General features: G+C 35.7%; 1 protein-coding gene across 8 annotated transcripts in view; it reads right to left on the bottom strand.

The window, feature by feature from the left end:
- The window catches only part of LOC111506102 (uncharacterized), a 259,371-nt gene that overhangs the window by 53,913 nt on the left and 189,650 nt on the right, over positions 1-15,808 (bottom strand). Inside the window, exon 1 of one of the 8 annotated variants that reach the window (XM_074181734.1) lies at positions 11,804-12,156. The exons of the other annotated variants lie outside the window; for them this stretch is intronic. Within the exon in view, the coding sequence (XP_074037835.1) occupies positions 11,804-11,896 (93 nt within the window). The 5' untranslated portion in view covers positions 11,897-12,156. Of the gene's footprint in view, positions 1-11,803; positions 12,157-15,808 lie in introns of those variants that run through there. 8 annotated transcript variants of the gene reach the window in all.

Below are 15,808 nucleotides of genomic sequence, written 5' to 3'. Positions count from 1 at the left end.
TTCATCAAAAAACTGTTTTTGAAACGTATATCCAACAATGTGGCTAGCGTAAAACTTACACGGGTAAAAATATAATCCTTTTTTTTCAATTTTTTTTGTAGATCCCCTCATTCAAGGTGAAATAGAACACCCCATATATAATATAAATATTACTCCATGTGTCTTTTTGCAATGTCGTTGCAGCATTGACAAAGTAAACTGATTTTCATGAAAATACTAGGTTTTAAACAACATTATTTTTTGAAGCAACTTATGGAAATCTCACATATGTTATGAAATTGTCAAAGATATATATTAAATTTATGAGACACTCAAAATTATTTGCGGATCAGATTGACTTTAATTTTCAATTTTACAAAATTCGAAGATTTTTCAACATAAGTAACAACGTCGTAGCTTAGGTGGCACAGCAAGATTCATCCCTTCCAGTTTTTCAAGGACAAAATACAAGCACTACAGGAAAATCCTTAAGAAGCGGTGCCTGTGCGAAACTAGCGATTCACATTGGATTTGAATAGCTGGAGATTAAATCCAATTGAAAAACGTGCTCCGGAATTTTATTCTACTTGAACGCAGTTCTCCAAATGAATTAAATCTTGAACAAAGAAGTTCGGGGTGTACTGAGTTGAACCTTAAAACGATGAGCAGCCACAGTCCGTCGCGTATTTCTGATATGTAACGCTCTTGGTAGAATGAAATGTGCCAAGTCACTTGAACACCTCCCGTGAAAGTATCTACAGAAGAGAGACAAATATCCAACCTTTCTTTGATGTTCCAGGCTATCAAGGTTGCACGTGATGTATGCGTCTCCATTCAGGCGGATGGTTCTTGTCTGGATAGAATCCAGCAACTTCAGGGTATGTTTGGGGGCAGAGCTCCATACATGAGAACAATACTCCAAAAAAGGTCTGATCTGAGATATATAAAGCATCAAAAGTTGCTAAGGTGTGTATAGTTTTCTAGTTCGGAACAGTGTTCCAAACTTTTGAGAAGCAGCCTTTGGCATTCCAGCGACATGATTGTGCCAAGACATATTGGTGTCCATTTAAACCCCCAACAAAGTTATCGAAGCAGAACACGGAATTGTCTGACCTGACATTATTATATACGTAACCTCTTGCTGCCGGTGAAGATGTGCCTCCGCAGCCGATGTCCTGAAATCCAACTGGAATGACGAGACAAATGTGCTGTCGTCAGCAAAGCAATATATTGGATTCTTGGTATTTTCCAATAAGTCGTTGATATACAATAAAAGGGGGTTGGAGGCAATATGGATCCATGGGAAATACCAGCGTTGATGGAGAACATATTCTAGAGCTATCCATCGATGGCCACTTGCAGGGAACGTTCTTTCAGGAAGCTGCAGAGCCATACCCAGAAATAATCCGACCAGCCATAGCATCGAAGTTTGGCCAGCAAACCCTCATGCCACACACGGTCAAAGGCCTTAGGAATATTAAGTGCAACAGCTCTTGACTCTCCATGTTTCTCGACTGCGTTATTCCAAAAATGGGTGATATACGATATAAGGTCGCCTGTTGATCTTTGTTTCTGAAAGCCATATTGATGATCGCTCAAGATGTTGAAGCCTTCCAAATATTTGAGGATATGGTAGTTTACGACTTTCTCTATGATTTTTGATATCACTGATTGCAAAGCGACTGGTCTATAGTTATTTGAAAGCTTTTTCTTGCCCTTTTTGGGAAGGGCACTTCATCAGGGCCAGACGCCTTGTTGATATTGAGCTGTTTCAAAATTCTCCTGACTAGACGCCGTCGAAAAGTGATTTCAGACATTGTGGATTCTAGTGTGGGAATAGTGGGTGGTACCTTTCCCAGAAAATCGACTGTGGAGTGGGACGCAAATTATTCAGCTAGTAAATTTGATTTTTCTATGGCTGTTGAACCATTGCAATTGAACCATCCGCATGTGTTAGTGACGGAATTGTGGATTTTGTAAAGTTCTGATTGACAGCTTTAGTTACCGACCAGAAGGATCTAGAGCCGTTGGCATTGATACAGTTGAAAAGTTTGTTGCAATGATCGAGTGAATCGTTCTTCGAATACATCCAAAGCTTTTCTTATCAGTGGAATTATATATCTCTCTTTGGAAACTGTTTCTTCATTAACCAGATGTTGCCCTCTAATGAACGAAAACCCTCTGAAGTCAAACATTGTGCCAGCTATCGATTAAAAAGGTCTTACCTTTCAATGTGCGACTCCTAGCAATCCAGATATCAATACTCTTTCAACTTGTTCGTTGTGTAGCGTTTTCGTGTATAAGATGTTCATGTGAACAGTTGTTTCGATAGTATTATTTGCATATTTATTCAACTGTATGTATTACTTTAGTTACTTCTTTTTGTGATTTGAATGTGAATAAACATTATTATTATATATGTATGTATATATTTTAATATTAAATTTCACAAAAAGGATTTGAAGCTTTATATCTTCTATTAATTATCTGCGAGCGCTTTCGACAGCTAGTCGTACTGCCATCTTCTAGGCACTCCTCAAACTGAACTTGTCATCCTGTCGTCTGCCTCTTTATACGGTCTGAACGTCTCAACTCAGGTATTTCAGGTACTTTAGGTAAATTTGCCTGTATTTGTACTACATCAGGTACTATTCTTTGTGTTAGATCTTCTCTAGGAATGTGTATGGTTTTGTTTAATATATTGAATGTGAGGTCTTGTTGTGTTTTGATTTGTACTTGTTCCTCGATAAGTGATTTATGACTATTAAATTTATGGATGTTCAAGTTTTCCCAAATGTCCATGTTCTCTGGTGGGGGGAAATTATGTTTGTTTTGTATGGCGTGTGTTGCGAGGTTTGATTTATATACAATTGGATTTATGTATGCCTTTTTGAGCTCATCGTACCTTTGGATCAGTTTTTTCTCGGTATTGCCGATATAGAATTTGTTGCAGTCCGAGCATTGTATACTGTATATCCCGTTTTGGTCTTTGTCTTCTTCTTGTTTTATAGTTGTTAATTTTTTGTGTTATCTTCGTGTTTGGCTTGTATGTGATGTTGATATTCAGTGGTTTGAAGACGTTTGTTAGTTTTTTGGTTTGGTGTCCTACGTACGTAAATGCTGTCCATCGTTGTGTTGTTTTGTCTGTTGGGGTAGCTTGATCCTTGTTCTGTATTTTTTGTTTGATTCTGTTTTCTAGTTTATCTATTGTCGTTTGGGTGTATCCGTTTTCGTTCGCTATTTGGTATATAACTTTCCGTTCTTTGTTTCGGGCTTCATTGCTGAGTGGTATCCTTAACATTCTATATATGAATGCGTTATAGGCAGCCATTTTGTGTGATGGTGGATGGTTTGATCTTGCGGGTATGTGGTGGAGCTTGTTTGTGTAGGTTTCCTGTATATTGCCATTTGAAATTGTGTTTTGTTGTGGTTATATCCTATGGTTATGTCCAGGTAGTTGAGTTTTGAGTTGTGTTCTTCCTCAATGCTGAAACATAGTTTTTGATTTATTTCGTTAATTTCTTTTTTTATTTGATCTATTCTTATTCCATTGTTTTGTGGTATGTACAGTCCATCGTCAACGTATCTGAACCATTCTCCTTTTTCATCATGTGTTTTTATTATTGTTAAGATTTTCTCATTTATGGTTTGCAGATATATTTCGGATATTATGCTAGATAGTGGGGATCCCATCGCTAGTCCATCTGTTTGTTTATAAATTTTCCCTTCAGATTCGAAATAATTTTGATTAAGTATTGTATTTAGACTGTGATCCATTTGGTTAATGTAGGTTTTGTCTATGTTTTGGTGTTTTAGTTTCTCAGATATGTTTATACTTTCGTTGACTGGTATGTTGGAGTACATGTTTTTTATGTAGAACGAGAACAGTTTAGTGTTCGGGCTGACATTTGTCGTTGAGATTCTGTCTGTGAGTTCCATTCTTGATGCTGTGGTCGTTGTTCCTATTGATTTTGTTTTTCAGTTCGTCGGCTATGATTTTTGAAATAATTTTGTATGAAGGTGCTTTGGTGAAATTGATAAAACCGGTATAAAACCTATAAAGGTTTATTTTCCTTATGTATCTTTATCTTTGCGTTGAGTTTTGGTGCTTTTGGGTTGTCGACTGTGTATCTGTTCAATGTTTTGTTGTTAAAGATCTGTTTGTTGTATGTATATATGTATATATATATATATATATATATATATATATATATATATATATATATATATATATATATGGGCACTATCCTTTTGTTAATATATATCACATCCATTTCGAACATCCATATCGATTTCAACATGTTTTTATATAATATTACTAGTACGCGTATTTTACAATTTTGATTTTTTACTCAATTGTCAATTTACTTTTATGTTTGTATGATTTTATATTTAAATAATATTATATGTCAAAACTGACAACTTTTCATATTTATACTTATTTGTGATTTTATATTATCTTATGTGTTTTTAATTTAATATATTAAGTAATTTATTCTCATATGTATATCCCTTTCATATAATTCATTATCATACTTCAATATTTATCATATATTCATTTTTTTCCTTTGGACCTCCTTTTCACCACATACAAGCAACATCTGATGATCCTATGGTTTCTTCGATTTTTATTCAACTGTATGTATTACTTTAGTTATTTCTTTTTGTGATTTGAATCTGAATGAACATTATTATTATTATTATTATAAGTATAATATACTTTATCTTTCTGCCCCTTTTGGTTCAGTGGTAACTTTATGTGGGATAGTACCGTGGCAAAAGTATAGTATTTTGATTATGGCAAGTACTTGGTCAAGTTCGCGTATACTATCATCCTAAATAAGGAAGAAATGGAAAGTATTAAGTTTCGTTTCAAGTGAAATAATGTAGCATTCAACTAGAGGAGAATTTCAAAAAATTCTCATTGGTCACCCTGTGAATCGAGCTATTCACTCTGATACATAAAACACCATAAAAGGAAGTGGTTTGGATGGCGAACGTGACTAATCCGAATGTCTAACATTATATCATCACGACAAGTTTGTGAGCTTATTGCTTACAGAAATTATAAAATTAAAGCAAAACTATAATCGTTGCCTCACTAATCAACTGAAAAATATTCAACATTCATCTGCCAATATCTTGAAACGATATATTGCAGAATAAGTGAAAAATTCATTCAATTAAAAAGTTACCATCAAGGTTCTTATCACGTTGGATGACATTTGAAGGTACGACTGAAACTTCAATTCAATCTGGGGTAACTAGTTTCCATACACGGTATGCCAGTATTTACGGTATATTCATAGTCCACATCAACCTCAAATAATGATCCAATTTTTTCATGGAAGGCTGACTACCTACACGTCAGAAACGTAATCGGCTAACATTTCTTCTTATTATCTCAATCCAAATAAATTTAACCTTCAATTATTCGGTATATCGATTTGGTGATTCACTCAAGTTCCACAGTAGAATATTCGGCTATGAAAACAGATGGTCGATACAGCTTTGTAGTCGCCGACTGATTCATTCATGACGGGGCTCAGTTCAGCGGGGTTTGTCAATCTTTCGGAAAGCTTTTAGGAAAAGCAATTGAAAAAATTATGAATCTGAATGGAATTACAGACTATCACCCTCGAAAAAAAATTTTACCGATACACTACAGACAAGAAGAAACGGGATCGAATTAATTTCATGTTTCGATCGATACAATTTTTACACGCTTTATATTAGCTTTACCTGTATGTATGTTTGTTTGTCACTTTGCTTGTAACTCTCAAGCTCGGGATCTGTATTTGAGAGAATTATCGACATTATTGTTTGATCTATTCGCGGGCAGATGGCGCTGTACGAAACCTCCTTGATATATCGACAGTATCTATTGTTTGACCTATTCGCGGGCAGATGGCGCTGTACGTAACCGAAATATCAATGGTCATTTTCTAAACAATATACGGCTGATTCATCTTACAATTTAGATAGAATAAATAGAGTTTAAAAAGACTAAAAAACACGCTTTTATAGCATACAAAACTGAAAAATTAAAAATATAGTTTAAAAAACTGAAAAACACGCTTTTGAAGAGCATCGAACTAAAAAAGTAAAAATAGTTTTTTTTTAAATAAGCTTAAAACAATAACGAACGGAAAATACTAGTATTATTGTAAAAAAAGCGTGGGCGCTTTGTGCCATATTTTTTGTGCCTTGAGCCTAAAAATAGGCCTCAGTTTTGACGATTACCTCTTCATTGGCCCTAATTTTTTTCCAGCGAGCATTCTCTTAAGGTCCATAACAGAAAAAAGTTGCTGGGGGCCAGATCTTGACAATACGGTGGATACCAAACTAATTCGGAGCCCAATTCATGAAATTCAGTGCTCGTTTCACCTCGTTTACTCAGCAAACCACTTATCAATGGTTGATTTTCCTGTTGCAAAGTCCGAATACTATTTATCGAGCAAAACTTTGTTTCTAAACAATATACGGCTGATTTATCTTACAATTTAGATAGAATAAATAGAGTTTAAAGAGACTAAAAAACACGCTTTTATAGCATACAAAACTGAAAAATTAAAAATATAGTTTAAAAAACTAAAAAACACGCTTTTGAAGAGCATCGAACTAAAAAAGTAAAAATAGTTTTTTTTAAATAAGCTTAAAACAATAACAAACGGAAAATACTAGTATTATTGTAAAAAAAGCGTGGGCGCTTTGTGCCATATTTTTTGTGCCTTCAGCCTAAAAATAGGCCTCAGTTTTGACGATTACCTCTTCATTGGCCCTAATTTTTTTCCAGCGAGCATTCTCTTGAGGTCCATAACAGAAAAAAGTCGCTGGGGGCCAGATCTTGACAATACGGTGGATACCAAACTAATTCGGAGCCCAATTCATGAAATTCAGTGCTCGTTTCACCTCGTTTACTCAGCAAACCACTTATCAATGGTTGATTTTCTTGGTGCAAAGTCCGAATACTATTTATCGAGCAAAACTTTGGCTTCAACAGTTCTTTTTCGAAAGACTGCAATGCTTTATCAACACACGAAATTTCCTTCTATCCATTTTCTTCAAACTAATGAAAGTTGCTTCACGTTCTATCCAACAAACTAATAGTCCTACAGCTGTGAAATTTGTATATGTGTTTTGGAAGTTAATTTGAATTTGATATTAATAGCGCCATCAGTATGTTAGTCTAGAACTGTTTAGCCCACCTAATACATTGTCACCAGTATTAACGCAACCCTTTGAATAAAAGTACTAGGGGGCGAAGAAAATAAGTACTAGATCGAATGTAAAAGTACCAAAAAACAACCATCAGTAATTAATTCGCTCTGTGCCAGATGTTCCAGATATCATTGAAGATTTAGTGATAAGAGACCAAAGATAAAATGACACTTGATATGACAGTTATGTAAAAATGAGTTCTTGTCATAGATAACACGTATGTCACGCGTATTAAACGTTAACAACTTGATATCGGTTAGTACTTACTATTGAGAAAATGAATATTTCGAATGAAATCTCAAAATATCAATCTCTCCCAACGACTTACACCGTAGGTTCTGAAAAATGCCTGCTGAAAAATAACTACTTCTCCGGCTAATACTACGCTAGATATTGAATTATATCCGATAGACATTTAAGATACCTCACCAGCAGCAGGACCATGCTGCAATTACTAGTTGATCACCTACAGACCGGTCCCAGCAAAGTGTCTGGGACTCGATTTATTTCAATACGGCTCGAATGTATTTATGGAGTGTATGCAGAATTAGTGAGGTTAGCCGTATGAAAAATGTTAGAATAAATGTAAAAATACATGTCAGTGAGGATAGTTTTGAAGTGAGTTAAGAAAAATTGAAAATAAGAGATGAAATAAAACGAATCGAAAACTTTTTCAACAACAGGTAGACAAGCACATGTGCAGAATCCAACCTTGATATATTTCGAAATTTTTCACTGAAATCAGACATTACGAAATGTTAGATGTCTATTCAAGGTTGTCTTATTTATTTTATTGTCAAGCGAAGGAGTATGACCTTGAGTTGCAATTACTTAATTTTGGGATATTGATACCACTATTTTCGAAGAAATTATAAAAAATATATGTATCTAAAAAGTTTTATGTGGAATTATGAGTGAAATATTTTATTATTCTTTCGCGACAACAGAAATATAATTTATGTTATGAAAACGATACAATACTTACAGAAAAAAAATACGTTAGCCCCATTCCTCAATATGTAGTCAACTATGATTTTTATAACTACAACCTGCAGCAATCTCGATGTTTCATCAGTATATTCACTGTTACAGTTCTGGTAAAAAACTGAATAAACTGATGACTGATATATGATTCATCTATAAATTTGAAAACAATTTGTTAGCTTTAAGTAAAGCTTCAAAACTTTTTATAACATTTGAATCTTTGAATATTCTAGAAAGATTTGATGTTGACTAGTAGTTCGCAATTTAATGAGAGATTAGACCGTCAAAACATTATTTTGCAGTTTAATCCATTCATCGTAGACTTCTGGGTGATTTGTTATAGTTTGCTTTTATTCACAGACAAACATTTTATGATGGCTCAAGACTTTTATTTTGAAGACAACAGAAAAGCTCCTGTTGATGACTACGTGCATATGTGTTGTTTCCTGTTTTCGACAACTCATCTTTATATAGTCTAAGTAAACGATATTGTGCACACTGAAAGTTGGCGGCACTCTCAAAGGCCAAAGAAGCAATACAGAGAAATAAACCGGCTGCAAACTAGTCCACGTGGACTATAGAAGTGGCGGTTCGTATTGGATAATTTATACTAATCGAGTTTTATGATTGGCTGAAGAGTCATAAAATGAAATTTGAAGTCATGTTACGGTGACGAATAGAAATCGGGAAATGCGGGGATGGTTACCGCCGTCGTGTCATCAATCAGGAACTGATCGCGATTTGAGTGTTGAAATTCGATATTGGTGCAGTCATAATTACTTAAAATGTTTGTTGTTATATGTTAAAAATGTAGCGTCGTTGGACAAGTATTAATAGTAAGAACTTTTAATAAAGTTTATGCCCTTGAGAGTATTGCTGAAAAGTATGGACACACCATACTGAGACTTTCCCCCTATTTTTGTGTTTTCAATCCCATCGAGTTGATTTGGGGAATATTGAAACAAAGCATCAGGCATAAAAATTTGATAAGAAGCTAGTAGGGCTAATTAAAGAAGAAGTACCTAATATTACCGAAGAAGACTGACAGAAAATGATTAAAAAGGTAATTTTAGTTGAAAAATACTATATGGAGATTGGAAACTTCCATATTAATGGTGGAAATAACTATATTATTAAAGGGGAGCTGTTGGAAGTAGTGTTGCCGCCGAGACAAGAGATTCTCGACTCTTGTCTCGTCTTGTCTTGTCTAATCATGTCTCGATCGAGACAAGAGAAGATTTTCCTTTCGAAAAATTTTGTCTCGTCAAGACAAGACATAAGGTCCTCTTGGACAAGACAAGACAAGACAAGAGTGGCTTCTCTCGACAAGAGAAGTCAAGAGAGGTCGAGAGGCCTCTCCAATTATAATAGTCTTTTGATGCAAAAATATATGGTTCATTACAATTTTTGTATTTGATAATTTCGAATCCTGACAATTGGAGTGAATGAAGGTTATAATTTGCAAATTAAGTTTTAATTGATGCTTATTTGTTTATTGATACCACCAAAATGCATTTATAATGTATTATATATTTTTTGGTTAATCATACCAGCTCAATTTCAGAAGTAGTCAACTGGTAGTAGAGCTGATGTAACATTTCTACATTTTCTAATAGGAACAACTATAGATTTTCTTCAGCTCAAATGGAAATATATCAGATGCACATGGTGCATTTCATAATTAACATAAAATTTAAGATTTGTTAAATTTGTATAAAATATTCTTCAGAACACAGAAGGATTTAAATAAATAGTTGTAGGGTATTCTATTGAAAATTCAGATTTGGGATTGAGGTTATAATGGATAATTGTTTTAGTAATAAAGTCTTCTATGGTAACAAACCAGTGGTTCATTTCTTTTGCAGATTTTATCTATAAACACATTTCTATTTATTTTGATTTCTTTAATTATTGTATTGTCAAATCTAGTAGCTTTGTTACGTAAGCAATAACTGATATACTGATAATATATTATTCCATATTTGTTTTAGAATCACTACCACCACGAGTGTATTGATCTTCTATAAATTTTTCTCTTGCAAGTTTTTTTTTTATTGACCTGATTCTTTGTTGATTTATAATTTTGCAGAGCATTTTCATTATCAATATGATTTTTTAGAACAGAAGATATGGTTGTGCATTCCACAATAATTTCAAGATTACTGAAATTTTTGCAATATTAGGATTTTGTTGTTGAAACTATCATTTTCAGAAAAACTTTTTTCAGATTGAAACAACGATAATGAAACTGAAATATATATTTTAAACTTGAAAATAAATTATTAAAATTCTATAAAACACTCTGATTTAAGATAACACAAGAAAATAAAACACTATAAAATGAAATATCTAAATGAAATTAATTCAGTTTATGGGCCATCGAACAGGTGAACCAGGAGTTCAGACAGAGAAGACTAGCTGATTCAGCATTCAGTCTGTTTCTATGTTTCCTTATAGTAAGGCCAGCTTTTGAGAAAAGTCTCTCTGCAGGCACACTTGTTGCTGGAATTGCCAGTAAGTCTCTAGCCATTTTTGCCAGTCGTGGATATTCAATCTCATGTTCTTTCCACCAGTGCAAAAGATTGGTTTTTGGTGGTGATCGTGACAAATCTAAATATCTACCAATTTCCGTTCTCTCTCCCTCTCTTTGAGACTGTTCTTTGTCAGTGGAGCCATAAAATGAGTTCAGATCCTGAAAGTCTCCATTTTCCGAAGGCTCTTCTAAATTTTCCTCAGAAACGACTATTTCCGGTGGCTGAGCATTTTTATGCGCAAGATAGTTGCCTTTGAAAATTTTTTCAAAATTCTCAACAGAACTTTCTTTCATTTCTTTCCCCCAGCTTGTTCTAGAAAATGTAGCTACTTTGTGAAGATGATTACGAAATGAAATATGTTCATGAGCAGAATACCTGCTGTTTTCGAAGAATAATCAAGTATCCGAAACTGTTTTGTCAGAAAGTTTTCGATTAAATAATGCCTGATATACTTATACCAGAATAATTCGAAGTTATTCACAATTAGTATACAACTGACATCACTGTTGAACGGACGAATCCAGTGCAGCGTTCAAGTACCCAAATAACCACTAAGTTTCCGTTTACTGCAAATTCTGAATACCAAGGACGTTCTCTCGCCAAGAGAAGTCGAGACAAGACAAGACAAGACAAGAGAGTGCCTGAAAAACAGGTCTCTTGTCAAGACGAGAGACCATTTTCTCTCGACTTAGTCAAGACAAGACGAGAGAAATCATTTTCTTGTCTTGTCTCGACAAGAGGCATCACTAGTTGGAAGGTAGGTTGCACTATACCGTTTACTTGAACTATACTTGGCTGTCCGCGAGTTCTTCTCTATACTGAAAATGACCGAAATGAAAAAAATGTCGGAACTGGGGAGCAGTATAAAGACTGACCAGATGTTTCTTGAAAAATTATACGGTACAGTGTATGAACGCATCACATTATGAAGTTACAAACTGGGTAGCTAGGTACATCTTTATTCAATTCACCAAACTTACGACCATCCGAACCGATGTCTTGCAGATGATATCATCGCGAACCAAATGACTGACTGGGAAATAAAACACCGAACTCCTACATGGGAGGCCCTAAACACGACTCACCCAAATCCTGCTGAGAAAATCCATCGTATCGACACGTTCACGTTCACCTGTCCTGCCCCAACATCGACTTCTAAAACCAGTCGGCACTTTCATGTCACCAGCGCAACAATAAACACTTCATTTTCATTGCACCCAACGACTCAAACGACGCACCGAGAACGAACTCACTATTCCTTCGTCTTCCTCCTTATCGTCGTTTCTAGCGACGACCACAGGAAGTTTCGCCGATTTCATAGGAAACGTCGGGTTTTTCGACTAGATAGCGACGACGACAGAGAATGTAGAGAACGCGTTGAAAAAACGTGGCCGAGCGTTGGTCACCCGCAGCAGTGGTCGGTGTTCGGATCGCGACTGACATATTTTCCAGTTATGTAAACGCATTGGTCGCCGGCCATACTCACTTCAACCATTCCGGTCCGATTGCTTGCAGACATATGAAATTAATATTCTATCAGGTTGAGGCGGGTTTATATCGATATGGACACCTGTTGAGCGTTTACGCGATCCGATGGAGCAGTTTCTGCTACTAAAATCTTCAATCATTTGACAGTTTTGTGCACTGTCATAATTCATATTGATATCGCTAACTTGATTTCATATCTAATTACCATTAAGATTAACCTGAGTTTGCGCATATTGCATACCATCCCTATTTACGGTAGGTGAAGATTGATCACCCAAGATAAATTATTGAAATGTAGCCTAGGTGTGAAGAGGCGTATAAGTTTCAAAGTCCTAGTGACCAGTATGAAGTCGTTGACTTCTCAAATAAGACTCAACTGATGCAAACACCATCGGGAGACTAATTTAGCATACTTTCCAAAGGTGAAAACTCCACTATAACTCCAGTCGAAGTTCTCTACCAGAATATCATTACAAATGTCGACTCAGAGATTGGTACTCTGACGAACTACATTGCTGAGGTAATAAATAAAACTACATATGTTGATAAGTTTGATAAGCAACTACAAAAATCGAAGGCCTTTGAGATGGCCATATTTGGTGAGCCATATAATGGCTCACAGAATACAATGGATGCTATAGATAGGTTTACCTCTGCGATATTTCGTTTGTCAAAATTTGTCTTTGCGTAGGAACCCTTGTTAATCTAGAATGAGTGAGATGTGAGCTTTCATTTCATTCGATAGACAGCGTTCTCGAAAGGGGAGATGTTCAGTTTTTGGATTTTGGCAGTTCTACCTTGGCTATGCATTGATGGCTCACTCTGTATAAATTTCCCAGTCCAGTATCAGATCGCGTTACCATGAGATCCAGTGAAGTTGAAATTATTATTCAAGTATAATTCAACAGTAGAAGTTATATATTTAAGTAATGCCTGAATAAGTATGGCTTTCATTCGGATAACTCATAATACATGTGGAATTGTAAGGAATTCACTTTGGTCTTATATGGCTCTAAACTATTATTATCATCTATAACCTCCATGGTGTGAATTATTTCAAACTAGATTAACTCATTCATCCTAAGTTACATCCTAAGTTAATCTCCGATAACTGGATATTACGGCTGCGTAAATCGTATTTATATTGATTCAGGTCCTTTGGTGTGCTAATACCGGTACCTCGATATTCGTCGACTGTTTTCTACCTGCCGTCATGCTGTTTGCTATTCTTGAAATTCTTTGAATGGGATTTCATATTCGGTTGAGGTTCACAGCTTCTTCTTTCCTGTTGGAATTATCCGTAAGTTTCTGGATCTCCATTACCCCCCGTACCAGTCGGCTATAATACGCTCAGTTGAAGACAATGAGTTTCGAATTTTCAAACAGAATCCTGTGGTTGCCTTCACTAAGTGCGCGCTCCGCCACAGCCGACTTGTCCAATTGGCCTCATCTGCAGTTCCTTTCATGCTCCTTCAGCCCTGTACCCATGGGTTTTTTGGTGGTTCCGATGTATACCTTCCCACAAGTGCACGGTATGCAATAATATACCCCTGCTGCTGATAGTGGGTCTTTTTTGAGACTTTGTTTGTTTGGAGGTGGTTGTCAATGTTTCATGTGTATTTCATTAGTTCGGACTTCCATTGTCTAATATGATATAAATCCTGAAAGAATCAAGAATTGAAAATTTAAAGTTTCCAAACCAAGTTACTTCACGACGTTTCGATTGTTAGTATCCACAATCGTCTTCGAATGATAGCTAGACTCATTTCTTAGAGATCTGACTATTTATAGGTCATTCGAGTGCTTTCACCTATCCCTTCTTCCCTTTCTCCGCTTCATCGGTTTTAGCGAAAACTGACCATTTGGCGGGAGTTGGTCGTGTTCCGTCTGATTGGAGGTTCCCATATGTTGCATATATCTACGCAAGCTTGGCTAAATGCGCACTCGCAGGGTATCCGGTAAATGCAATTATGGAATCGCAGCCCGCGTTTGGTGGCTTGGAATTCGTGAAGCTGGTAGGGATAGTGTTCCCAGATCTGAAACAGGTTCTGATGTTATACTTGGACCCCATCCTCATCCTTTCCGACAATCCTCTGATGTAGGGAAGTACAAGTACTAGTTGTGGCGGCTTCTTTTCCTTGTGGAGCTCTTGCTGTCTTCTAGCTGAAGCCTGTTGCACCATCACTTTGGAGTAACCATTCCGTTGAAGGTCATTTTTGATGATGTCTAGTTCCTTTTCGAGATTTTTTTTGTATAACAGAGCCCGAAAGCACGGTCTAGTGGAGTCTTGATGATTCCTCTTTTAGTCGATTGATGGTGGTTGGATTCCTGGTTCAGATACTGTCCTGTGTGAGTGGGTTTTCGATATACTATGTTTTCTATTTAGTGTCGATTTTCTTAACCAATACGTTGTTGTGTTGTGAATTTGAAAACCCGCAACACAACATTAAAACGATGTTTAAACCCACCAATGAATGATATTGACAATTCACCTAACCCAGGTACAGGTATCAGCACATCAAACTACCTGAGTCAACATAAACATGCTTCATGCAATTCACCTAGTCCAGGTACATGTACATATTAGCACACAAAACTACCTGAGTCAACATAAATACGCTTTACGCAGTCGTAATACCCAGTCAATTTTGTTATTATATTTTCTGTTTGTTACATCAAATACATAAAAACCAATCCGGTACTTAGTTCCCTATCGGTATCATAATACGTTCCGAAGGTTTCATAATACGTGGGACTTGATCAGATTTTATATTCACCGAAGTTAAATTCGCTCCGGTAACCGCTAATTGAACATCATACGCGATTTCGCAATTTCCTTCACTTACAAAGCAATATTCGGTTCATTACTGAAATTGCTCATTGTAAGCAATGAACAGTTACTGCGACGGCATAATGATGGAAATGTAATAAATGTCGTGGAATTACTTCCTAACGAGTTATGTCACATCTTAATACATGCGTGTTTTTAGTTTTCACTAGCTCATCAGGCCAGTTGCAATTGAATTCAATTATCAATCGTTTGAGCAATGTTGATTAACATTACTTTTTGAAACAGTCAACTCGCCCAGTCCTCGTATGAGTAAATTCTCTATTCACTTCAAATCTTAGTAAAAGTTGATATGTAGGGTGGGCACAGCAATCTCACTGTTGGCATTTAGAAAAAAATCGCTCGGATTCGTAGATCGTTATTCAGAGGAAAACATTTTTCAAGAATATTTTCAACTTTGTCCCTAAAACCTACCCACTTTTTGAAATTGATACAGTACACATAAAAAATGTTATAAAGTCTGCTAAATATCTAACTATGAAAAATATAATTTTTAAAGCCATCTAGGACTTGAAATTTGATTGTTGTAATAAAAAAATGGAAGCAATGTTTGTTATATCTTCTAGATAAAAGAATTATCAACATCCCATGTATTGACATTGAGACATGAGTTGATATTTCAACAAATAGGTCACTTGCTCTCCGAGCATTGTATGCTGCAACAAATTCTATATCGACCAAAGCAAGATAAAACTGATCTAAAGGTACGACGGGTACAAAAAGGCATACATAAACCCAATAACATATAAATCAA

This window comes from Leptinotarsa decemlineata, unplaced genomic scaffold, assembly GCF_025532065.1.
Source record: "Leptinotarsa decemlineata unplaced genomic scaffold, Ldec_3_MD MMD2_tig00026314_RagTag_RagTag, whole genome shotgun sequence".
Lineage (NCBI taxonomy): Eukaryota > Metazoa > Arthropoda > Insecta > Coleoptera > Chrysomelidae > Leptinotarsa > Leptinotarsa decemlineata.
The sequence above is the reverse complement of the archived record's forward strand: the minus strand, read 5'-3'. Positions and strand labels throughout refer to the sequence as shown.